Source organism: Hemiscyllium ocellatum, chromosome 27, assembly GCF_020745735.1.
Source record: "Hemiscyllium ocellatum isolate sHemOce1 chromosome 27, sHemOce1.pat.X.cur, whole genome shotgun sequence".
Classification (NCBI taxonomy): domain Eukaryota; kingdom Metazoa; phylum Chordata; class Chondrichthyes; order Orectolobiformes; family Hemiscylliidae; genus Hemiscyllium; species Hemiscyllium ocellatum.
In genome coordinates this window covers 1,526,590-1,552,456 of record NC_083427.1, presented here as the reverse complement: position 1 = coordinate 1,552,456, position 25,867 = coordinate 1,526,590, and the positions used below count along the sequence as shown (strand labels likewise).

Here is a 25,867-nt window from a genome sequence, read left to right as displayed (position 1 = left end):
TTATGTGCAGGTTTTAACAATATCGCTTAGTACGACTGAAACATTGACAGCTGTCGGTTTACCATGAGATTTATTTGTACTCCTGATTAACTCCCGGCTGAGGGATGGGTGCCCCACTAAGCAGGAGTAAGTGATGTCATTGTTCCATTCCGCCGCTGTGACTCTCAACCTGCTGGTCACGAAGTTGGAACCATTCCCCGCCTGGCTATCCAATTGGGTTCGGTACCCGCTATCCAAAAGGGTGTCATTAGCCATCCAGCCAATGTAGATCTCAGCTGGGTAAAAGCTGGTGACGAGACACATAAGGGTCGCTGAATTCTCAGCGTCAATCTCGTCTGTCGATGGCTGCAGGAGATAAACCTGAGGCGGACGCATTTGGTCGTCTGCAAAGAGAGTGATGTTTGTTTAGCTGAGACCATCTTACATCTGTGTTAGAATTTCATTGCTAGTAATGCATATAGTTTATAAAATATTTAGTATCTGTCAGACTGCAAATATTTCTGAATGCTACAGCATTTCATGTCCCCTACTTTGCTGGTTTAAATCTTGGATCCAATCATACATTTTGTAAAGATTGCCATTCGTGGGGTGCAAATGATTCATCCACTTACAGATCTTCACGCTCATTTTCATTAAAGAAGAAGCCACGGCTATTGACTTTCCATGATTTCCTCATAGCGTTTTAACAAGCCATTTGGCCCAACAAGTCCATACCCACACGCCAAAGAGCATCCCTCCAAGACCCACTCCCGACAAAAGCACGTACCCCATTGCCATTCCATCTAACTTGCACATAGTCGACGAGAACTGGAGCACGCAATGGAAGCCCACGTCAACTTGGGAACCCTCTCCACAGAGTTGGAATTGAACCTGTTCCCTGAGGCAGCAGTGAAAACCAATGAGCCACTTGCTGCTGCTGATTTGGGGCCATTTACTGTAATGCATTAATGGTTTGACAGGATTTCTTTTTCCATTGAACTAGTTTATGAGTCAGGCTTATATCAAAATATCGTAAATTACTATTTTTAGGAAGATACATACTGGACTGGAAAGGTTCACGCTATTTTTCTCTATATGGATTCTGCCATTCCTGCTCTGTTTCTTCGAAATATTTTTTTCAATTCAGACTTCCGAAATCAATTCTATTTTGTTGTTATTGCAGTACTATCCCGACTTACCAATTTTCTTCTTGAGAGAAGCTTTCTCTGGTGTTGGTAATTCACTGTCTTCTACCAAGCAAACATATTCGGCACCGCTGTCCCACTCTGACGCAATGACTTTAAGTTTGCTCAAAATGGTGAATTTACTTCCGTTCCAAACAGGATTTTCTGTCTTGACTCCTTTTGTTCTTTCAGCCCCATTCACCTGCCAGAAAACGTTGATGTTTTCTAAGTTGCTGTAAATGATTTCACACACAATGGTCGCTGTCTTTTGTGTCCAAATCTCTTCGAACGGAGGTTTCAGTAGATGGACAGCAATATCTGTCTGACGGCAATCACCTGGAAACAGAAAAGAATGCATGTTTTCAGGCTGCGATATCGAAATCAATTCCAAAACACTACTAGAGTTGGAAATAGTTTTACTTACTGCGATATGTTATCTGTTTTCTGAGATCGTTTCGGCTTAGTTAATCAGATGCTGTGTCTTCCTTTTCGTACTGGTTGCATTCACTCTGAATATTGTGGTAAGCCTTCAGTAATATTTCTGATATAATCTTGAACAATTTGGAAACTGCTTTGCCTTGGGTATACTGAGGTCTAATGTCTCCATTCGAGTGCTGCACATTTTCACCTATTGCAGTTACCAATGTCAGAAGACAGTTGCTGCCACATGAACTGCATTTATCGGAATCCAATCCCAGACGAGCAAACACATATCATATGTGTCCCCTGTACATGAGCTTACATTATTTGCTCTGTGTCAGAAAAACTCATGGAGAAATTGAACTGGTATCAAACTGCATTTTATTGATTGCATCCTTTCAACTGACTTTGCTCCCTATTTCCTAGGCAGGCTTTTATTTGAAAATAAATGATACTTGCTGCATGATTCAGTTCCAGTCAAGGGCCCATTCAAGAGATGTTTTTCATATTACTCATCTTTGAAGAGTGTTAAGTGAGGAAATCTAAAATATTGCGAGCACATGTCTTTCAGTTCTCAACTCTGGTTTTGGGAATAGCCAAAACTAACAGTTGTTCAGAATCGTGATAATTTTAAAGGAATGCATAACGTAGGGGAAAGCATGCTTCTAGATTGCTAAAGGAAAAATGGTTGCTCTTAGTACAATAACAGTTACTTTCTTTGTGCATGACGTAAAGTACAAATGAAAAGAAGGTTCTTGAATGTTCTGCTTGTATTGTTACCTTAAATTTTCGTACAATTACAAAATTCACAGAACGGGTTATCTCTGAAAGTTTCAATAATACTTGTGAGGAATGATGCTTCATGTCTATTCTGTACTTCAAACGGCATAATTTTATTTTGTGCGCATATTGCAAAGCTTATGCAGTTCCTCTGTTATGTCACTGCCTCTGTCAGGTTGTCTGGGAGGGAGAATATTGAAAAAACTACTCTCTTGTTGATTAATATTACTGTCTCGCATTCCAAACTCTTAAGTATGAATACTTGCTTTTCCTCTGGCTGTCCTGAGTTCATCTATTCCGCTGCGACTCTGTTCAACCTAGCAGACTGTTAACATGAATTTGTCGATTCGCGACCTGAGTTCAGTTGCGCTCCATTACCATTTCTTCCTCAATAGGTGGTTCATATTTTACGTTCCATGATCAGTTCCATCCAAATAGTCTTGCTTTTTCAAAACCTTTCAGCTCATGCAATTAAGTGATAGAGGCGGGAATGGAATTGTGAAAAAAATACTGATCAAAATGAAATTAATCATCTAGAATATGAAACATGGAACATTACAACGCAGTGCAAGCCTTTCGGCCCTCGATCTTTCCCCGACCTGTAAAACTACTCTGAAGCCAATCTAACTTACCCTATGCCATTCTCGTCCATATCCATATCCAATGACCATGTCAATGCCCTTCAAGTTTGCGAGTCAATTACTGTAGCAGGCAGTGCGTTCCATGCTCCTACTACTCTGTGAGTAAAGGAACTACCTCAGACCTCTGTCCGTGTCTATCACACTTACGTTAAAGCTATGTCCCTGCGTGCTATCCATTGCCAATCGAAGATAAAGGCTCTCATTGTCCACCCGATCTAAGCCTCTGATTATCTTATATATCTCAATGAAGTCACATCCCAAACTTCTTCACTCTGACGAAAACATTCTCACGTCCATCAGCATTTCTGATAAGAATTTGCCTCTGTATCAGGCAGCATCCCAGTAAATCTCCTTTGAACCCTTTACAAAACTTGCAAATCCTTCCTATAGTGTGGTGACGAGAACTCTACGCAATACTTCAACTGTGGCCGGACCAGAGTTTTTCATCGAGGTAATATGAACTCATGGTTCCGAAACTCATTCCCTCTACCAATCAAAACTAAAATAGCGTAATTCTTCTTAATAACTCCATCAACATGGGTGGCAACTTCCAAGGATCTCTGCACATGGACATTGAGATCCCTCTGCTCATCTGCACCACCAAAAATCTCACCATGTGCCCCTTGAACACTTGACTCATTTAACTATTTCCAGAGTGAACCACCTCACAGCTTTCCGCATTAAATTCCACTTGGCACCCTCAATCCAGGGCTGCATCTTACCTCTGTCCATCGGTAATCTACAACATCCATTGTCACTGCCCTCCATGTGACCTCCATGGTCAAAGGGCTGAATAATATAATCCTTCCAATGCACACGTTAATTCATGTGCATGAATTCTACTCGTCGACAAATGTTTGCATTTCTAAGTACCTTTCAGTTGACTGTCAGCAACCGCTCGAGCTGGTATCAAAGGTGGAGCATGAAGCAGTGACAGAAGCAAGCAAAACACAAAATCATTTCGACACAATCATCCTCTCAACAAATTTCATTGTTCTCGAAAGACCACACGCCTTCAAGCATTAATCTTGTGTTTCAGCCCTTTCTCTTAACATAAGTTTTTAGTTAACCTATTTTTCTCGTCAACCTGTTCAGATAACTCAACACACAACTCTGGAGGAGGTGGCAAGTAAACACAAGCATCTTGGTCCAGGATGCCACAAGAGGGCAATGCGCCACAGGAGGTTCCTTCCTTTTTTAATATCAGCAGGCTTCACACTCCTTGAGACCATGCGCTTGTTGGATGTTATTGCTTCTCCTGTTTACCTCATAGCCATGTGCAGTGTGCTAAAGGTGTTTCATTCCAAAAGATCTTGTGTATTTTAAAATTGCTGGAACCTTAGAATGTTTAGTTAAGATTTCATGTTCTGTTGATATTTAACACAAAGTGTTAATGTTGAACATGGTTGCTAGAACACTGTCCTTACCATTCGGGCTCCTGATGACCCTTTTCACAGTGGACTGTGAAGGTGGATGCGAGGCAGTACAGGTGTATTTTGCGCCACTCTTCCATTCCGCTGCAGGTAAAATGAGGAGGCTCCGTGCGCTGTAGGTCAGGTCCTGTTCCAGAGCAGTGGGGAAATTGGTGATGTTCTCGTTGACAGAAGCTCCATCTTTCTCCCAGAAAACGCGTATTTTGTCAGGATAGAATCCTCTCAGCAAACATGTGAGAGTAGCAGAGCTGCTGTTCTGAATTTCTTCTGGTGATGGAGGCAGGAGGCGGATATATGGCTTCATTGATTTAACTGTAATAGAAGTACATACATTTTTAGTATTTCCTCGCTCATAAAATGACATGTACAAATACATAGTTCTTGTCACCAACCTCTTGCCATTCTTGTTCGTTTTGATACTGCGGGTGATGATTGATCCTGTTTTGCAGAACATGTGTATTCCACCCCACTCTGCCACTCGTCCACGGTGCTAGTCAAGCGACTGATTGTCACATATCGGTTTCTGTTCGCTGCTTCAATTTGAACGCCTTCATTCCGCACCTTTCCATCCACCATCCAAGAGATAACTACCCCACTGGAAACTGTAGAAAGCACTTCACAAACCAGAATGGCACTTTTATTGATCCAGATTTCTTCAACCAATGGCTCCCTCAATAATACAGCTATCTCTGTCAGAGAGAAATCAGAGATTCAGATTCTGGTCCCTGATCCAATAATGTAACCAGGCGTGCAACAAGAATGTCAAAATCAGTGAACAAAGAAGGGATGAAAAATGCAACCATCTCTCTCTCATGTGACTTGTGTTTGTTTGTGTGTGTGTATATATATATATATATATATATATATACATAGATATATCCACACACACATGTATATGCACACACACATGCACACACAACAAATATGAAGTGCCATTGCATCTTTTCAGATTTGTTGTTTTACATCATTTGCTTCTGCCAATAGAATTATGAAACAGAGCAAGCAATAAGGAAAGTCAGAGAAAGATTTGGATGAATGAAGTGTTTCGTGTGGGTCCGTGAAGTGAGCATTCATAGAGACAGATTCAGAGACAGACAAATTGTGAGTCAGGTATAGAAATAGAGATATAAAGCTAGTGAATGGGAGCTTGAGATGACAGATCAGAGAAGCTAGCCAGAGACGGACGGAGAGGCTAGAGGGAAAGAAGATAAGAAATAGAGGATTGGACAGCTACAGGTGCAAATCCTAAGAGAAGCAAAAGGAGCAACAGTAATTGATGCACGAAAAATGATTCCAACTTTCAGAAACAAGAAGACGAAAGTAGAAATAATTCCTAGACATAGAGGTACATAGAAACCGAGACATAGACACATGATCAGTGAAAACAAAGATGAAGTGACAGAACGACAGCGATCAGAGGAAGCAGAGACAGACAGATAGATAGGCAAAGACAGAGGTTAAAAAACTGACAGGAATAAAACAGAGTTCTAGAGCAAGGTAGACAGGTAGAGACAGAGAAAATTTACCACATCATGACGGTCGATGCATTTTAAGCACCTAAGGTCATTGAGATCATTATCACCGATAGGTATTTTAAAGTCCTGTCTAAATGATGATCTATATAATAAATGATCCAAATAAACATTCTGTAGAACCCCTTCCAATAACAAATTTCTATCTCTTTCCACCAGACACCTTATCTCTCCCCTTAGCTTCTCTGAACATTGTCCCCCCAATACATCCTATCTACAATTGCGTGGCAGCAATCAGCAACAGACAATTCTAAATCCTCACTAGCGACAGCTTTACAAATACGCATTGTTGAAAATGATTCCTTTGTAATGATGTGTGTGCATTGTCAAAGCTTTATTTTGCTGCTCTGAACTGACTTGGAAAATAAGCAAAAGCGGGGGATTACCACGTTGTATAGAGTTTTTAATTCTGAGAATATCCAGAAACTCTGCCTAAACTTGTCAGTTAAGAGGTTTGCTCACTAATCTCTCTCTTTCAGTTGCTTTCTTCATAATGTCTCTATATCTGTCTCTTTTCCTCTGTCTTCTTCCAAGAACTTTGGTTATTTCAGTCTGACCGATACAGAGCAAAGGGAAATAATTTCTGATGTTATTCTCCACTATTTTTTTGAAAGAGCGGGTTTAGGTACCTGTTTCATTTCGACTTATTTTTGCTGTAACATTTCTCTGGACTACAAATTCCTATTGATGTTACTCACTGCAACTAATTCAAGAATGCCTCATTCTCAGTAATAACCCAACAAAGTAATTTTCCATCTTGTCTAATATTTATTACAAAACTGATTACGTTTATGAATGTGAGCCTGTGAGTTTTTTTAGTTTTCTTACCCGATGTTGAACTAATTTCTTTTCTCTGGTTACTATTGGAAGCAGAATGAGAAACTTGACAGATATACACAGAGCCGCTGTTCCATTCCTGCAGGGACACTTTAAGCAAACTTGTCGAGCTAAAATCATTGATCGCTGTTTTCGTTGGAGATGTAGTTGTAAAGCCAGAATTTAAGGTATGTCCGTTCTTCTGCCAGGTCACTGCAATTCCTTCAGGATAGTATCCAGTGATGAGACAAATCAGCTGAAGAAATCCGTTTGCCCTCTGTTCTTCAGTGGCAGAGTAGTGTAGACTGATGACTGGTGGAGAAGGCTGTCTGCCTAAAATTACAAATTAAGACTTACTCTCTTGCATATAGATGGCTACATTGTTTCGGTGATGTCATGTACAATCGCTTACTCTCAAATAATACCCAAAAAATCATATTATTGTATCAGAACATCATGTTGCTATAAGAAGTTCCTCGTAATGTCAGCATCATATTTAACCTTGAGGTGAGCTCCACACTTGTTCTACTGATGGAGTCCAAGGAGCAGAAAGAAACATTTCAATCAAACGTCCAACTGGTAGCTCAATCTATTAACGCAGCATCCTCAGTGAGAAAAAACATATCATTTAGAAGTCTTTCATATCTTCCGCTCTCACCTTAATCCTTCACCCTCCATCTTTGGACTTCCTCACACAGGGGAAAATACATTGTCTATTTCAGTTCTCATTACCATTCATAATGTTATAAACTTCGATATGGTCACAAATCAGCTTCTGACGCACCAAGGGAAATAATCCCAGCCAATTCAGCGTCTCCTATAGCTCAACACCTTCAACCCTAGAAACATCCTCGTAACTCGTTTTATGAAGTCTCTCAAATTTCAGAACGTCCTTCCCAAAGCAGGGAGACCAGCACTACAGACAATATTCCAAAAGCGACCGAAGCAATATCCTGTACAGCTGTCACATGACCTACTTACTCATACTCAGTGCACTGACCAATAACGGAAAGCATTCCAAGGGCCTTCTTCATTTACTGATACTTTGTCCATCTCCTCTTCATTTACCTTCCGAAAATCATTTAATTTTTGTTACAGTACCACTTCTACCACTTTCTCTGGAAGGTCATTTCATATACACACCACGCTCTCTGCAAAAAAAAACCTGAACCACAGATTCCTTTCAATCCTTAAAACTATCCATTCTAGATTTGGAGTCATATTCCTTCGGGAATATACTTTGATATTTAACTTATACATTGTTCTCATGATTTTATAAACCTCTTAATGGTCGCCACTCAACTTCCTCGTTAAGACAACCTATTTTTATATCTAACTTCACTGTCTGATTTGACGGGAAGCTTATCTACTGCTCAAACATTAAGACAAATTTATACAATGTAGAAAATGCATCCCTGGCCAAACTCCCACTTTCTAACTTTGGGTCTTCTAATCACCATCTGCAATGTCTTAATCTCAGGCCAAGTACGCAGGACCGGCTCTCTGCTTTGTGATGTAATTTCGTCATGTCAAGCAATCCCTCGATTTCGGAATTCTCTTCCTTGTCCTCAAGCTCTCAATGGCTTCACTCAACTCTAACTCTAACATATCCTCGATTTGAAATCGTGTGAGACATTTGTGTTGATGCACTAACCTCTGAAGAATTCCTCATTTCAACTGTCCAAAAACTAATCAATGTACTTACAGCCTCCGAGACTCGACATTCTGTATACGGCTTCCTAAACCTTGTCCCATCTCCTTATTAAAGCATTTCTTTCTATGTTAAAACAAAAACCAAGTCTTGAAATATTAATGATTTATTTCCAATAATCTGTTTTACGTTTATTGCTAACGAGACAATTTGATCTCATGTAATAATCAGGAAATAACTTTGAGCAAGCTTTTCATTTTGATATCATTGTGGTTTTGATAAGTCAACAGAAGTGCGTTTACACACCAGAGACAAAAGAAATCTGGAGGCCTTGTTCAAGTACTTGAGGAAGCAAAATTTTTCCTTACGCAAGTAGAATCTCTACTATATCGAAAAATGGAAACATAGAAGATAGGAACAGAAGCAGGCCATTCAGACCTTCGAGCCTGCTCTGACATTCTTCATGATCCTACTAATCGTCCAAATCAATAGCCTAATCCTGCTTTCTCCCCACAACATTTTACCCTGTCCCCTCCAAGTGCTATGTCTCGCCGCCTGTTGTACACTTTCAATATATTAGTATCAACTACTTCTTGTGGTAATGAAACCACATTCTCACCACTCTTTAGGTGAACAAATGTCTCCTCAAATTTCTCCTAAATGGTCCAGCTCGAATCCTCAGACTGTTTCACCGGTTCTCGCCAACACTTTGTACAGGTTGGCAGCACACATAGATCAATTCCCCATCTTCGAACTGTGATTTCTATCACAGTGGTCAGAATTTCACCAGGGAGTAGAAATGAACAGTTCACGCCTATTTTATAGCCGAAATATTATTCTTAATTCCCATAAACTCATTTTTTCCCTAAAATTAGCTTTCAAAACAGCCTTGCTTTTGTATAATGTACACACTGTTTCTGTGAAATTCCCTCCTTCTGGAGCCAAATTCCTTGAACCTTACACTTATCTAGATCATAAAAGACATCGCTTAATATTTCCCTTAATTTAGACGGTTTTCTTTTCAAAAACAATTCCCTGTGTTCTCAATACAGACAAATGGATTTCTTTCCATTCAATTTTTGATTGGACCTCGTAAATTTAAAGCATTTTTGCCAGGAAATATGGAACATGACAGTGCAATACAGGCTCTTCATCTCTCGATGTTGCACCGACTTGTGAAACTGTTCTGAAGCCCATCTAACCTACATTATTCCATTTTCATCCCTCGATGTTGCATCGACCTGTGAAACTGTTCTGAAGCCCATCTAACCTACATTATTCCATTTTCATTCATATGTCTATCCAATGGCCATTTAAATACCCTTAACGTTGGCGATTCTACTACTGTTGCACGCAGGCCGTTTCATGCCCCTACTATTCACTGAATCTTGAAAATATCTCTGAAATCTGTCCTTTACCTATCACTCCTCAATGTCAAGTTATGTCCCTTGTGCTAGCCGTCACCATCCGAGGAAAAAGGCTCTCACTATTCACCCTATCTAACCCTCTGCTTTTCATATATGTCTCAATTAAGTCACCTCTCAACCTTCTTCTCTCGAACGAAAACAGCCTCAAGTCCCTCAGCCTTCCCTCGTAAGATCTTCACTCCACACCAGGCAACATTCTAATAAATCTCCTCTGAACTCTTTCCATCCTTCCTAGAATTTCGTGATCATAACTCTGCACAGTGCTCCAAGTGCGGCCGCACCAGAGTTTTACACAGCTGCAGCATAATTTCATGGCTCCGAAACTCAATCCCTCCACTAATAAAAGTTAATACACATCTGCCTTCTTAACAAACCTATCAACCTGGTTGATAACTTTCAGAGATGTGCGGACATGGACACCGAGATCTCTCTGTGCACCCACACTACCAAGAACATTGCTTTTAAAACAGTGCTCTGCATTCCTGTCACTCCTTCCAAAGTGAATCACCTCACGCTTTTCTCCATTATATTCCATTTTCCATCTCTCAGCCCAACTCAGCAGCTTATCTATGTCTCTATGTAATCCATAACATCCTTAATCATTATCCACAACTCTACCAACCTTAGTTTCATTCGCAAACTTACTAAGCCATCCTTCTGCGCCCTCGTCCAGGTCATTTATAAAAATCACAAACAGCAGTGCCTCCAAAACAGATCCTCGTGATGCACGACTATTAACTGAACTCCAGCATGAATATTTCTCATCACCACCAACCTCTGTCTGTTTTCATCTGGTCAATTTCTTATGGAAGCCACTAGATCACCATCAATCCCATGCTTCTGTATTTTCTGAAATAGCGTCCCGTGGGAAAATTATCAAGTACCTTCCTGAAATTCAAAAACACCACATGAAACGCTTTACCCTCATCCACTTGTTTGGTCACTTTCTCAAAGCGCTCAGTAAGATTTGTGAGACATGTCCTACTCTTCACAAAACTGTATCTACTCTCCCTCATGAACTTCATCCTCTCCAGATGATTATACATTCTATCTCTTACCATCTTTTCCTACACTTTACCCATAAACGAAGTAATGCTCACTGCTCTACAATTACCCGAGTTGACTGTACTCACCTTCTTGAACAAGGGAACAACATTTGCTATTTGTGAACAACATTTGTGAATACTGACGAAAAAGATTCATTTAGCCATTCCTCTATTTCCTCTGACTCCATGCACAACTTCCCTCTCCTACCTTTGATTGCCCTTAATCTTACTCGAGTCACTCTTTTAGTCCTGATATACCGAATGATAGCCTCAGGGTTTTCCCTCATTCCGTCCGCTAATGACCTCTCATGTACCCACTTGGTTCTTCTTAACTCCCTCTTTATGTCTTTCCTGGCTAACTTGTAGCTCGCAAGTGTTCCAACTGAGACTTCATGTAACATAAGCCTTCTTCTTTTTCTTGGCAAGAGACTCAAATTCATTAATTATCCACGGCTGCCTCGCCCGACAACTTCCATCCTGCCTGACATCTACATAATTAACAAGGACACACAGTAGCTGTTCAATCAATAAGCTACACGTTTCAATTGTGCTGGTCCTCTGCAGTTTCCTTCCCCATCCTATGCGTCCTAAATCTTGCCTAATCGCATCAAAGTTGGTTCTCCTCCGATATGACTCCTGACCTATATATCTAACCCTTTCCATAGCTAACGTGAACAAATATGTTCTACACAAAAGCTGTTATCACCAATGCAGCTGACAACACTGTTCACAAGTTGGTGTTTACTCGTGACCTTGTTATAGTCACGAGACTACTTAATACAGCCATCAGCAGGACTACCTGCTTGTTCCATCAAATCAACTACTCTCTCGAAATTATCTCAGCTGACCTGTGACCAGAAATTCCAAGCTCTTCAAAGGTATTCTAGATTATTCTGCAATTCTCAATGCTGGGATCCCATCTGCAAAATCTTTCAAGTAAATCTGATCTGAACTCTGCTGCCCAGATCCTAAATTGCACTTGTTGTTCACCCATCAACGTTTTATCTCAAAATCAGACATTACTTTTGAATTGATTTTCTTTTCCATTTGTTCAAATTCAACGACAGCCATGGTTTTGCTCTTACAAAAGCCCGAGATCAACAATCTCTTAGCTTTATGAACTGGGCTATTGCTGACTTCTAATCAATCCCCAATGCCTATCAATACTCAACAGTCACGTCATCGTTAACATGAGAAGATATCGCATGTGAAATTTTATAATGAAATAATATACGAATGCAGCAGCCATCAACCCACGAGTGAAATATTGAGTTGATTACATTCTTTGAATCTTTTACACATGACCACTGTTCCGTGCTCTCCATCAAGCACATTGTTAACAAACTGCATCATTTTGCTGTAAATTTAGCTATCAAATGCTATAAATAACATCCATCGCAATGACAATGTACATCAGTCTTGGGAACAACATACCCTACATAACAACTGATTCCACCTGCACACTGATGTTCTCACGCATATGCTTATGTCTTCTCCGTCATGCGGTGTGAAAGCATCAATTTGTGATACTTTCCAGCAAGTACCAGAGTTACATTAGTTCGAATTGCCATAAGTGAGGTCCATGCTGATATTCAGCACATACCGAGGCCAATAGGTGATGAAACTACTCTTGGCCTTCAACATTATCCTTCCCACAAGATGATATAGATTGGATTCGTCCAGATGATGTAGAAAACACGGGGAGGGGTGGGGTAGGAAATCTATACAAGTTCTACAGTTCATTCATAGAGTCACATCAGACTGGAGGCATATTCAGTCTCTTTATCTCCACCAGTGCTTCCAGGAAGGCTGAATTTCTGCAGAGTTTGCTGTTCTTGTTTTATGAAAGGGAGAGGGGTGACCCCATTTCAGAAAAGCAGCCCGTGGAATGGGTTTGAGTAAAGCTGAGAAATTGCCATTTCAAGAAGTCATTTGTGGGAGCATTGTTTGGGTCACCATGTGTAACAAAACAATAGGGACAGCATAAAGGAAGACACTGCAACAGCTTGTCATAAAATCAAAAAATCATTATGCGAGCTATTATCTGTAAAATAACTGTGAAAGTTAGATGTGCAAAGACAGTCCACGTGTGCAGCTCATAAAAATAGATCTTGCAATCATTCATTCGAATCGCAAGTTTTAAACCTATATTGAACATCCTGCAATGGTGGATTGAGATCGGATTAACTCATTATCTCATTGCAAAGGCGCGCTTAGGGATCAGCAACAATAACTCCATTGCATAATAGAAACAATTTGAGAGATAGACAACGGTTCTTTTTTTAAATAAAAATCATATTCTGTGGACACGAAATCAGAGCTGGCTGAAGTGAACTGGAAAATCAGATGGAGGAGAATTCGATCATGATAAAGTGGCAAACATGTATGGAGACATTTCAGATCACTTAAATAGGTACATTCCAAAAAGTAAGGAATATTTCAAGGTTCAGAACTGCTTTCTGTGGTTTAAGATAATATCTACATTCAGGAAAACGTATGTGATTGTGGATAAACAGATGGTAAGTCAGAAAATTAGACAGAATATTAAAATGTTCGGAAATGAAATGTCTGAAAATTAAGAAAGAAAGATTGCATAATCAGAATATGATAGGAAGCTAACCAGTGAGTTAAAAGAAAGAGAGAGGACGAGGTCCTGTAACTATTTCAAAAGTAAAATAATTTATAAAGTGAAAGTTAGTCATGCAAGAAATGAATGTTTGACAAATCATGCTGTGAAACGCAACAGAGAAGAAATAAATAGAACACTTATTTTCCAATAGTTTTCATGACAGAATACAAGCAGCATTCTAGAAAATGCAATTAATCAGCAACTCGAAGGAAGGGCAAAAGCAGGGAAATGACATGCAACAGAGAAACGGTCCTGCCTAAACAGTTGCAGCTGCGGGCTGAGACCTGCCTGTCCCCTCGTGACATTATCCCTGCGTCCAAAGTGAAAATGTCATTCAAATAACTGACATTTTGTGTTGACTGTCGCAAATCATCTCCAATGCTGGGAAAATCATTTAGAATAGCGACGCATCACATTTAACAAGGTTATCAAAACATTTTGAGACAGCGAGCAAGAAATGGCACAAGTCAGTTTGCAATGTTAGAAGCTGTTTAAAATAAGGTGCAACTGGACAAGTTCAAAGAAATCACGGCTTTATGAACGGGAAATCATGTTTAAGAAATCTACTGGATAAAAGGGGAATCGTCGGTTCCAGTGCGTGGTGAGCTCCCGTAAATTTTCAATGAAATGCCAAATCAAAGTTGACAGTGGATAATGAAAGACAGAGGACTTTACAATACTGAAATGGACAGGAGAATAGCTGAAAATGACAGTAGGTAATGACAGGAGTAATCCTAAGGTTGGCAAGTGGTGTGCCAGAGGGACTGTTGGAGGAATTGAAACTGTTGGGAATGTATGTGTTGGATTAAGTGGGACATGCTCCGTTTGCCAAACATAACAAACTCTCAAAAATAAAAAGAGGCATTAAGTCATCAGAGGGCCCAATTAAACTCCAAGAATATCTTGCCACGTGTGAATAAGAACACAGTAAATGACGTGCAATGTAGTAATTTGGTGAAAGGGATGAATATCTAGCAAGAGGAACAGAAAAGAACAATCAAAATGATGACATTTTGTGCAACTCTGATTTGCAGAAAGACGATGGTGTCCAAAAGGATGGATCACTTGACGTTAGCACATCTGGCCAGCAAATAATTAAGAAAACAAAAACAATGATGTCATTTATCAAATGGGTAACTGGACGGGAATGTGCAAAAGTTTTTTTTTCAGATAAACCAGGTACATAAAAATTCCTCCTGGACTGTGTGGTGCATCTGATTGGTCATCTCAGTTACATGAGATGTAAATGCATCAGGCGCCGTTCAGGAAAGCGTTACCTGACAATTCCCTGGAATGAAGAATTGGCTTTGTCGGAATGGCTTTACAGCCCTCCTGACGGAATTGATACTTGAATGCTGCATATGTACGTGGATGTGCCATGATTAGGTCTATTTAGAAAATAATGTAAATCAAATGAAGTTAGGATACAATTTCCCAGCAATATGAAAGACAGAATTAATTAACCCTGTGGAGGAGCAAGAGGTTGTATCTTTTTTTAATAAAACTGCATGTCGGACTGAACGATGAGTTTGGTACAACTTGCCAATAACTACAATAGAATTGTGAAATCATAATGAAGAATGGAGTCAGTTTACATCATATTTTATAAGGCAAAGTGCATTGCACCCTGACTTTGTTGAAACGAAAAGAAAACTGCCTCAGTTGGCGAAGCTCATGTCTCTTTTTTTGATTAAAAAAAATCTATTGAACAAATATACTTTAATGTGCAAGATCCATAATCAAAGCAGAATTCCCAGAATTAATGGAAAGGAAAGGAATTTCCACGAAATAATGGATACTTCGCAAGGTTTGTGAACGTTTGTAGCTCAGGTTGAGGTTTCTGGTGTAGGTTTGCTCACTGAGCTGTAGTCTGATATCCAGACGTTTCGTTACCTGGCTAGGTAACATCATCAGTGGCGAACTCCTTCACTTGGAGGTCGCCACTGATGATGTTACCTAACCAGGTAATGAAACGTCTGGATATCAAACCTACAGCTCAGCGAGCAAACCTATACCCCATAAAGGATACATCCCAGACAAACTGATGCATTACAGTGATTAGTATTTGGCAGAACTAAAAAAATGACAGAACTCTGTAAATACTGACAGACGTAGTAATGAAATAACAAATTCGAACCAGTGATACCGATCAGCTAGAAGATAGCCATTAATGTAGACATTAACTTCATACCACTGGGAAACTTGGAATGTTAAACTTTTTTTTTTCATTTGTCAGCAACTGGCATTGACAGTGTCCAATTGTTTTTTTTTTCATGTTTACAGTCAGAGAAAACAAAGTAAACCAGAAAATCTCTGTTGTCTATTTCAGTTAAATACAGTTGAAGCTCAGTTTTCATCATCTCAGCATTCCATGGAATGCCCAAAGAAACTACTAACTGAAAAAAAATGAAGCTATTGGCTGAGACACCATGTTCTTACAAGACCACAGGGGCTGCTCTCTCATGAGAGGGAAATGACTGTTGGTGTTTTAACGTGAGGGCCATCATATCTCAGGGGATGGATGTGGCTGAGAAGGAGAGTCCTTGACGATAACCTCATACCAAAAATTGGAATTGAACCCATGCTTTTGGTATCACATTGCTCTACAAACCAACAATTGAGCCAACTGGGGTAATCTAACTCCCGAGGTAAAATAGCATGCATTCAAAATTAAAAACAGTCCTGGTGTTGTTCAAGCAGGAAGGAAAATAATTGTTTTTGGAGGGTTTCAGATGGGAACAAGTTACCCAAGCCAAATAATTGTCTCACTGAGCCTTCCTCTGTCCTACGAGAACGTGTCCTATCTTCATATGACTTTTCTGTATTGTTGATGAAATTGTTGAAACTCTGAAACTTTTTTTCATAACCATATGCGTGCATTATTTTCCTTTATGCACAGAGTTCATCTGACTATACTGAGTACCAAACTAATTCTTCAGTCAACAACTCTAGAATCTGTTCATAGAGACTAAATGTAGTCAGACGATATTCATTGGAGAGCTAAAGCATGTGGGGACGCTCATAGATAGTCACAAAATTCTAATAAGATCATGGGAAGTTTGTTCACCAAGAGACGGGTGAACTGATGAGATTCTCTGTCAGAGAAAACTGTTGAGGACAAACCATTGATAGTTTTTGAGACGATTTCAAAAATTGATTTAGGGTAAATGGATTAAACAGCTTTGGAGAAACCGGATACAGAGATTGAGTTAACTGATTCATCATGGATGGACAGACAGACGGTCGGACGGCATGATGGCTCAATGGTTAGCACTGTTGCCGCGCCATACTCAGGGTAAAGGTTTTGTTCCAGTCTTTGGTGACTGCACGTGTGGCGTTTGAAAATTCGCGCTATGTCTGCATCGGTTTGCTCTGGGTGCTCCACTTTACTCCCACAGTCTGCCGATCTATGGGTTAGATCAATTAGCTGCAGTAAATTGCCCATAGAGTTCAGGGGTGTGTAGGTCAGGTGTAAATGTAGAGTGTTGAGTGGGTTACTCGTAAGAGGGTCAGTGTGGACTTTTTGAGCCGGACGACCTGCATACACACCGTGGTCATTCTATCTTAATTATGTTGGAGTAATTTCAAAAGGTCTGGTCTTCTGTGACGCTGATTTTATGAATTTCCGTATTTTATATGGATGGTTATTCTTCAGATTAATACAGTTTGGTAGTCTTCCCAACTGATCTGTTGTCCCAAAAAATTCACTACATAGTTTCCCTAACTGGAAGGTGGAGAGCATTTAATTTCTCAGATCGTCCCGTTCAGATTTGATTTTGAGTAAAATTTTAGCAATTTTGCTTGAACACATATTTTAGCCTTTTGCAGGCAAAATAACAGAGTCTGGTAGTTTTAGCCTAGAAGAAGTTTCCGAAACAAGTGATCACTGTAGTGATAAACATTGTCCCATTAAGGTATGAATCAAAATAAATTTACACAGGCTTGTATAATAGAAAACAAAATAATTATATGTGGGAAGTTTTTGACGATTGTAGAGAAACGTGACATGGCATTAAAAAAAACCTTTTCATTGGCGTGAAAAGTATCAGGAAAAATAATTAAATTTACATGGCATAAACGCACCCAATTACACTTCATTCAAAGAGACAGAGCTATTTTCTGGAAATTTACCATGACAGGAGGAATATCAAGGTGGAAAGAATTAATCCTTTTCAGTTAAAACAACAGTACCTTCTGCCGGGGCAAACTATTAAACTATACACTAAAATCAATTTCTATGATCACACATTAGTCTGAGAATGCCCAAATTACAGAAGTTATTTAGTGGAGTGAATGCTTCCTGTTGTAGGATTGATACCACGGCAAAGCTGCATTTTTTTTTTGGAGGTGTCTGTGCTGAACTGTGTGGACAAGGTCAAAAGTCACACGACATCAGGTTATAGTCAAACAGGTTTTCTTTTTAAAGCCCAAACTTTCTGTCTCTGCCCCTTTGTCAGGTGAAGCCTGATTTCTGAACTTTTTTGTTCGTTGTTGTCAATTATGAACTATTGATTTGTGGTTCCCCTATTATCACCTGCACTCGTAAATACCTGTCCAAGAATACGAAAGCAAGGTGACTGCATCACAAAAGCAATGTTGTAGTGCATGCATCGACTTATTGATCCTACTTCGTTCGGTATGATGTCCTGAGGATCCATGAGGGCAAGGCAAAAGACTACTTAGCTTGACGTGGTTAAAAGAATTGAATCGCACAGCAATGAATATTATCAGTAAGGCAAAGACTATTCCACTCTTAGAATTAATATCGTACAGATGGGCTACATGATTTCCACTTTAATGCCAAGTAAACATTTTACACTAAAGCTGGAGTGGGTTCAAAGTTCTCAAATATTCGACACCATCTTAAGCACAACAAACTTCGACCCACAGGTGGACATGTATCTGGGAGAGCATGTTTCAGATAATCTGGATTCGTGCTAAATTACAGTGAAATTACTCTGCACTAGTTGTCTGAAATAGGGCACTGGTAAAATCAGTGCACAATTATTCACCATTTTGTGGAATTGGAGCAGACGAACTTCAGCGCCAATTAACCTTGACCAAGCCCACGTTTCGTGAGCTACAATTGTTCTAGTGTTAAAATTGGACGGTCCATTTGCTGACTTTGTGATAATGTTAATGTAATCGAAATTATGTTAAATAATGAAGATTGTCTTTCAAAACATTGATTTTGGACACAATCCAAAACATGAATGTGAGCAGAAAGTTTTCCTCAATCTAGACTTGCATTAGTTGTTCAGATTAGAAGTTTTGCCTACCATTGGCATACTGGAATGCCTCAGTACAGCTTCACATCTTGGGCAGTTTCCTGCATAAACAGCTAAAGCAATCATCTACGCCATTAAAATCTTATATAGTCTATGCCAAGCAAGTTAAACATTTAGATACTGTATTGGCTTGTTCTCAGCTACATTTACGTCTATATTTGTATATTAGCATAAATTTGCTCAAACAAAATCTGCAAATGAGTTTGAAATGGAAGAAACATGAATTATAGCACGCAAAATATGTCGATTAGAAAATGTTCTGAATCTCACGTTATGCAGTTCAGCCTGTTTTAACAAGAAAACTTTTTTAAATAACTAAACTGCAAAATCGTAGCGATAAGTAGCAAGAGGATCACTTACCAGGTTCCACAGTCAGAATGGTGCCGCTTCCTTCATTGTAGTAGTCACAGTCCATCAGCTCCCATTCAACGCCATACAAAAAGTGTCAGTGAAGCAGAAGTCCGATAATCAATATACCAAAACAAATCCTCCCATTTTCCAGATATATTCACAGCATTGACAAATCTTCATTTGTTAACAATTTAAAACCATTCATATACCCACTATCTCCAATGCCAGTTTGGGTGACATTGGAAACGTTAGCATGCTGATCTATAATCAACGTGACACTTGTATACAATTCCAGAATGGAACGAATTGGAATTGATGTTGACTCTACAAAGCAGCATTCATGACAGAAAGTTGATTATGGAATCATGTTCATCAGAAGCAGGAAAAGGAATAATTGTCCGACAGGTTTGTGCTCTGTCTTGTGTCACTGTGCACAGTGACTAAATTGTAATTCCCACAATACAGAAACGTCCTGCCACATGTGAATCCACTGCTCATATAAATTATTCTCTGCATGCTTAAGTACCTCATGCAGAAATGTTTTTTTCCAACTTTTAGGGCCTGGCAACTGCTATAGATTGATTTTCATACTAATTTAGCTGCTTATTTTGCGACTGTTAAAATCATATTCATAAAGCAATATCGATAAGTATCCAGTATTTGAGAGTGCTGAGAATTATAAACGTGACTGGGAATACAATATGTAAAGGGCGTGATTTGTGTCACACTTGCTGGATCAATCAATCAATCTTCAATAGCATTTGAAGAATCTTCACTTATGTTCGCAACAATGGATTTCTTGTGCTGGTATAAAACAATGTGCAGCTGTAGCACAGGAACACAGTCACACACAGCAATGCAAAAACTTCCCATTGTCATTCATGCAAAAACACCAAGTCGATGCACAAACTGCAATCTGGATTCCTACCAATTCGCACCTTCTCACGTTTATTTCAGAATACCAAATTTGATATCCATCCAAACTCTGGAATAGCTGGCCATCCTGATAACCAATAAATCAAAGTGTTGGCGTTTCTGGTAAAAATGTGTGCTGGTAGTTTCTGTATTGCAGATATCGAGATCTCGATTGCTGTGGTCAGCCCAGCTGTCACAGTGATACATCCCAGTGCAAAAATAAATGCTCGCACATTACTATAAGTTCAACAACTGCACTGAATATCCAAGTGCTCCTTCTCTGAATTTCCCTGCTGAATTTTGTTAACTATCTTTTAGAACTTGCCTCCTGCTGTTCTGTATCATGAGCAGTGGCCTCAAAGTGCATGTTGAGCGTTGACAAGCTAAAACAAGGCAAATTTGCTTCAAGGAAGATCTGAAGGTGTTTTTGTATTGGTGGAAGATCAGGTTTATTACTGTGATAACGATACGCTTTACAGTAATATGTACCACTGTCTTCAACTCTTAGGTCTCGAATTCGCAAAGAAAAGGACTTTGATCCCGTGTTCACTGTTTCCGAGTATCGTCCACTAATTGATAAGCTATTCTTCGTTGTTGTGCCCTTTTTTGTGAAATACCAGTACGTGCTAACCAACGCACAGCTGGTATCTTTTAGGACGCAATTGATGGTCAGTGATTCGCCTGTCGCCTTTGTTATCGTTCTCGGTGTTTGTTCAACCCGTGCAGTAAAGACATCTGTGCGGAGAAAAATATATTTAATACATGACATTTGTTTCTTATCGGGACAGTTTCAGACAAGGAAATTTCAATAATATGAACATGGTCCTTATATGCGTAACATCGATGAGAAACGGTACTTACTTGGTAACCAGGCTAAAAGGCACGAAAACAAGAAAATATTCATTGTTTCTGCACCAGCAAACAGAACTTCATACGCAGTCAATGCTGGAATTAAAACCTGTTCTGTGTAACAGTGTGTGTCGGAACACCGACCTTATAAACCACGGGAAGCTCTGTACATTTGCATCATGCGGAGCGAGAAACCAATCACATTGATTCTAACTCACGAACTGTGATGGGCTGAGCATTGTGCAGACGAACCAACAGCACATCATGGAAATCTGCATCAATTGAGAATAGAGAGATTAACAGCATGTGCTTATTTCCTTGTGTTAAACTTGGTGATATTTTAATTTCATATCCGTGAAGATTTGTCAAGTTCAGGCAGCGAATTCATGAACAAAGGGGACACTTAAATAATTAAGACTAAAACCCACATATGGTGACCTCTGACAACCGAGTGGCCACGCAGTGTTATGTATGCATGCAATGCTCGCTAGAACCATAAAATTAGAAACACCAGATTTAATTGATGTCTCTCGTTCCTTGAACATTCCGCATGAAATGTGTGTCAATATTTGAAAGTCTTTGACTGTTAGTAGCTATGCAAGTAAGTACAGATTTTGCAGAATTCAAAACTTGAAACTGGTCTTTGAAGTCAATTCAAGAATTCAGAACAGAGAAAACACGAAAAAAGAGACGAAATTCAGCCTGTTTAAAAATAGATAGAACCTTCTCGTCACGTTGACATCATCCATTTGGGTATAATCATCGAGATATTGCTGCTGAAACTTGAATGTTCTATTCAACTGCAAATATTCAGAAGATCAAAGCGATATTGATAGATTGGTGTGATTTAGTTTAAAAGCAGCAGTCAGAACTCAAGAGAAAGTGTAATTTTTTTGGCATTTGTTAATCAAAAGAGGATTCTATACGCGTTGAATTGTTAAAAGTGTTTTGTTTCGTTGAGGAAGGCTTCTTTTTGAGCATAACGTTAGAGCTTGGTAGGATTGCACAAAGAGTCAAATGAAATTCCAGTTCATGCTTGGTAAATCAATTCAAAATGGTGGAAATGATAAATTCCAACACTATATCACAGATCAGCGTTTGACTCCACCAAAGAGTTTGTGTGCTGTGATTTCAAAGCTTGCACCAACGATTGTACAGAATGTTGACTGACGTGGAAAGATTAATATGATGATTACATGGAAAATGAGCTTTCTTTGTTCAAAGCACTGCAATTGTTGGTCCACATAATGTGCGTTTGAATTATGAACAGGCAGAAAATGTTTGCATCGAGAAAGACAACTTCGAGAGATTGCATAAGCTGAAAACAGGAGCAGTGCATATACGTTTAAATGTAAAATCTTTGCCGGGGGAAGCAGGCACAACCCTCGCAGACAGCGTTATGATGCTGTGAAAACTTTTACCAGGGTTGGAGTTTCATATCATGATATTTCATCAGATGGGCTCTGATTAAAACACATGGCGTGAAGTCTTAACTTTGTTCTGCTCTTCTCAGATACTGCTAACGTTGTTGAGCATTTTCAGTGAATTCTCTTTGCCCGTTTTTAATGCAAGAACATTCAGCATCATCGCATGCTGTGTGCCATGTGGAGGTGGAGTGGAGGGAATCGGAGTTCTTGAGGCTGCTTGGCTGAAACTGAGTAATATCTAATTTCTTCCTGATTATTATCCGTTTATATCTTCAGAAGAGGCAACAAGAATGCCCCCCACCCCCCGTGCCAACAAGAAGATGATGGCTGATTTGAAATTAACCTCAACTCCACATTCCTTCATTCTGAACAATGTTTCATCACCTTGAAATCAAAAATTTATTTACCTTCCCTTGTAAATATTTAATACCGTTCTGATTTCTCTGTCTTTGTGGAAGAGCATTACAAAGATTCACAAATATATAAGCAATTATTTCCCTTTCATGTCTGTCTGAAATGGTCGAGTCCTTGTGTTAAAACTATGATTTTTTTTTTCTCTTTTCCCCAAAAAAGGAAACAATCTGTCATCATCGACCCCGACTAGTTTCCTCAGGACTCCATATGCTTCAATTAAGTGACTTCTGTCTCTGCTTAACTCCAGAATGTACAGACCTCGCCTCTCTCCCCTGTTTTCTCTTCTTTCTCATGAACATTTCCATAAGCACAGTGACCAACACTGTCCAATGTAAATCTGATTTTTATCTGAGCAATGCCCTGTACAACAGAAGCTGTTATACTGTTGCAGTGCACTGCTGTCACAAAAACACATAGATTTCATTTAACTTTCTTGATTAATGTCCGTAACTGGCTCTCAGTCTGTGGTTTATGCATTCTGACAGCCAGATCTTTCTGCATGTGAGAATGTTGCACTTTATTAAAATCATGATAATGATCAGTATGACTACTGATAAGTGTGTCTTAACTTTTATCTTGGATCGCAATGATTCATTTTATGGTATTCACTTATTATTTGCTGAATTTTCCTCAATAATAGCTTCTTAATAAACCAGGTCTGAAAATCAGCCTTCTGTCGAATTTAGTCTGATCCGTTGTTTCCAATGATTCAGCAGAATATTCTGAAACTACACAAGGCACGTGTCACTTGATAGCCAGCGTTAGAAATGAAAAATAGGCAGGATGAACACGTGGTTTGAGGGTTGGTGTAGGAGGGAGGGGGTTCAGATTTGTTGGGACATTGGGACCGGTTCTGCGGATGGTGGGACTATTACAAAATGGACGGTCTACATCTGAAACAGACTGGAACCAATGTCCTTGGGGGAGTTTTTGCTGCTACTGTTGGGGGAGGTTTTAAACGAAAGTGCCAGGGGTGGTGGAAACCAGAAGAGAAGACAAATAGACAGTTATGTGTATACTAGAGATGTAAGAATCATAAATATAGCATTAGTAAGTGGAAGAGGAAGCAGATAGCAGATGAATTCAAAAGAACTGGTGACCTGAAGTGTATCTACATTAATGCAAGGGTTATAGTGTGTAAGGTAAATAAAGTTAGGACTTGGATTGGTGCCTGTGAGTATGACGTATTGCAATCATAGAGACTTGGTTGAAAGAAGGTCAAGATTGGCAACTAGATGTTCCAGGGTATAGGATACTTTAGAGAGGGTGCAGAGAAGGCTTACGAGGATGTTGCCTGGTATGGTTCTCGCTATGAAGAGAGGTTGAGAATGTTAAGATTGTTTTCATTAGAAAAAAGAAGATTGAGGGGGAACCTGAATGAGGTTTACAAAGTCACGAAGGGTATAGACAGGGTAGATAAAGGCAAGCTTTCTCCCAGGGTGAAGGATTCAATAACGGGAGGTCATGCTTTCAAGTTGAGAGGTGAAATGTTTAAGGGGGATTCACGTGGCAAGTACTTTATACAGAGGGTGGTGGGTATCTGGATCACGTTACCAACAGAGGTGATAGAGGCAGGCATAGTAGATTCATATAAGATGTGTCTGGATAGATGCGTGAGTAGGTGGGGAACAGGGGGATACAGATGCTTTGGAATTTGCCGACAGGTTTAGACAATAGATTTGGATCACCTCAGGATTGGAGAACTGAAGGACCTGTTCCTGGACTGTAACTTTTCTATATTCTTTGTTCTAATTAAAACCATAATGGCTTTGTCCTTTTACATTGCTTCTCTAAGAAAGCTTATCTAAGAAAGGGATAAATGATAATCTATTAATGTCCAGTCTCTTGCAACGATTTAATTAACTCAAAAGCTGTGATATTTAGGCTGGTTAGACTAACCTGGGTCGTTGGTAAGATTTTCGTGTCCATTATTCTCCGTGAGATTGCAGAATACTTGCGTGTGTTGGTAAAATAGGGTTGTTTCAGCTTCGTCAATGGGAAGCCATGCCTCACAAATCTGAAAGAATTATTTGAGGAGGCAACCATCAAGTAAGACAAAGGAGGCCCAGTAAACACAATGTATTTGATTTTGACAAGCACAGGGGCCTCCTAAATAAAATAAGAACCATAGTGTTTGGCAGCACTCACTGGTATAACTGGAGAATTGGCTGACTGGCAGAAGATAAAATGTGGAGATAAAGAGGTCATTTTCAGGATGGAAGGCAGTGACAACTAGATTTCTGCAAGGTCAGCGTTGGGACCACAACTATTCACTTTATTCATAAATGATCTAAACGAAGAAACTGGGGGCATTGTTGTCAACGTCACAGATTATACGATGATAGTTTGAGGGACAAATAATGCTGAGGAAACGGATTGTGCTGAAGGACTTCGACTGTCGGGGGGATTAGCAAAGAAGTGGTAGATGGAACATCATGTGGGGAAATATAAGGTTGCGAATTTTGGTTGGAAGGATAAATATGAGAAATATTTCCTAAATGGGGAAGGACTTCTGAAACTTGAAGCATGACAGGAGTTGGAAGTCCAACTGTATAAGGGTCGATTAGAAGCACATGTGGAATATTGTGAGCAGTTTTGGACTCCTGACTCACGAAGGACGTGTGGCATTGGAGGGAGTCCACAGAGGCTTGACAAAAATGATCCACTGGATACCAGGCTTATCTTATGAAGATCAGTTGCAGATTCTGCCTTTGAGCGCAATGCAGTTCAGAAGAATAAGAGTGGAGTGTCATTGAATCTGACTGAATACTGATAAACCTGTATACAGCGGATAAGCAGAAGATAATTTTCCTCGCACAACAGATTTCAACCCGAGGGCATATCCTCAGAGTGAAGGGACGATCCTTCAAAATTGAGATGGAGAGGAATTTATTCAACAGAAGTGGATAACTCCATGTCACAGAGGTTTGTGGAGTCTAGATCATTGAGTGTATTTTATACAGATTTAATTTCTTGATGAGGAAGGGAATCAAGGGTTATGGAGAGAAGGCAGAAGAATGGGGTTGAGAGGCATGTCAGCAATGCCCGAATGATGGAGCAGATCGAGTATTCTAAATGAACTGAT

The 25,867-nt window shown here is 39.6% G+C and overlaps 1 gene segment (V, D, J or C); it reads right to left on the bottom strand.

Moving 5' to 3' along the window:
• Positions 1 to 20,996, bottom strand: LOC132828604 (Ig heavy chain C region-like). The segment is given in 8 exon segments: positions 1 to 383; positions 1,179 to 1,499; positions 4,432 to 4,749; positions 4,830 to 5,126; positions 6,798 to 7,118; positions 19,187 to 19,270; positions 20,537 to 20,827; positions 20,954 to 20,996. Coding segments are annotated over 8 exon segments (2,058 nt in total).
• Positions 20,997 to 25,867: the final 4,871 nt, after the last annotated feature.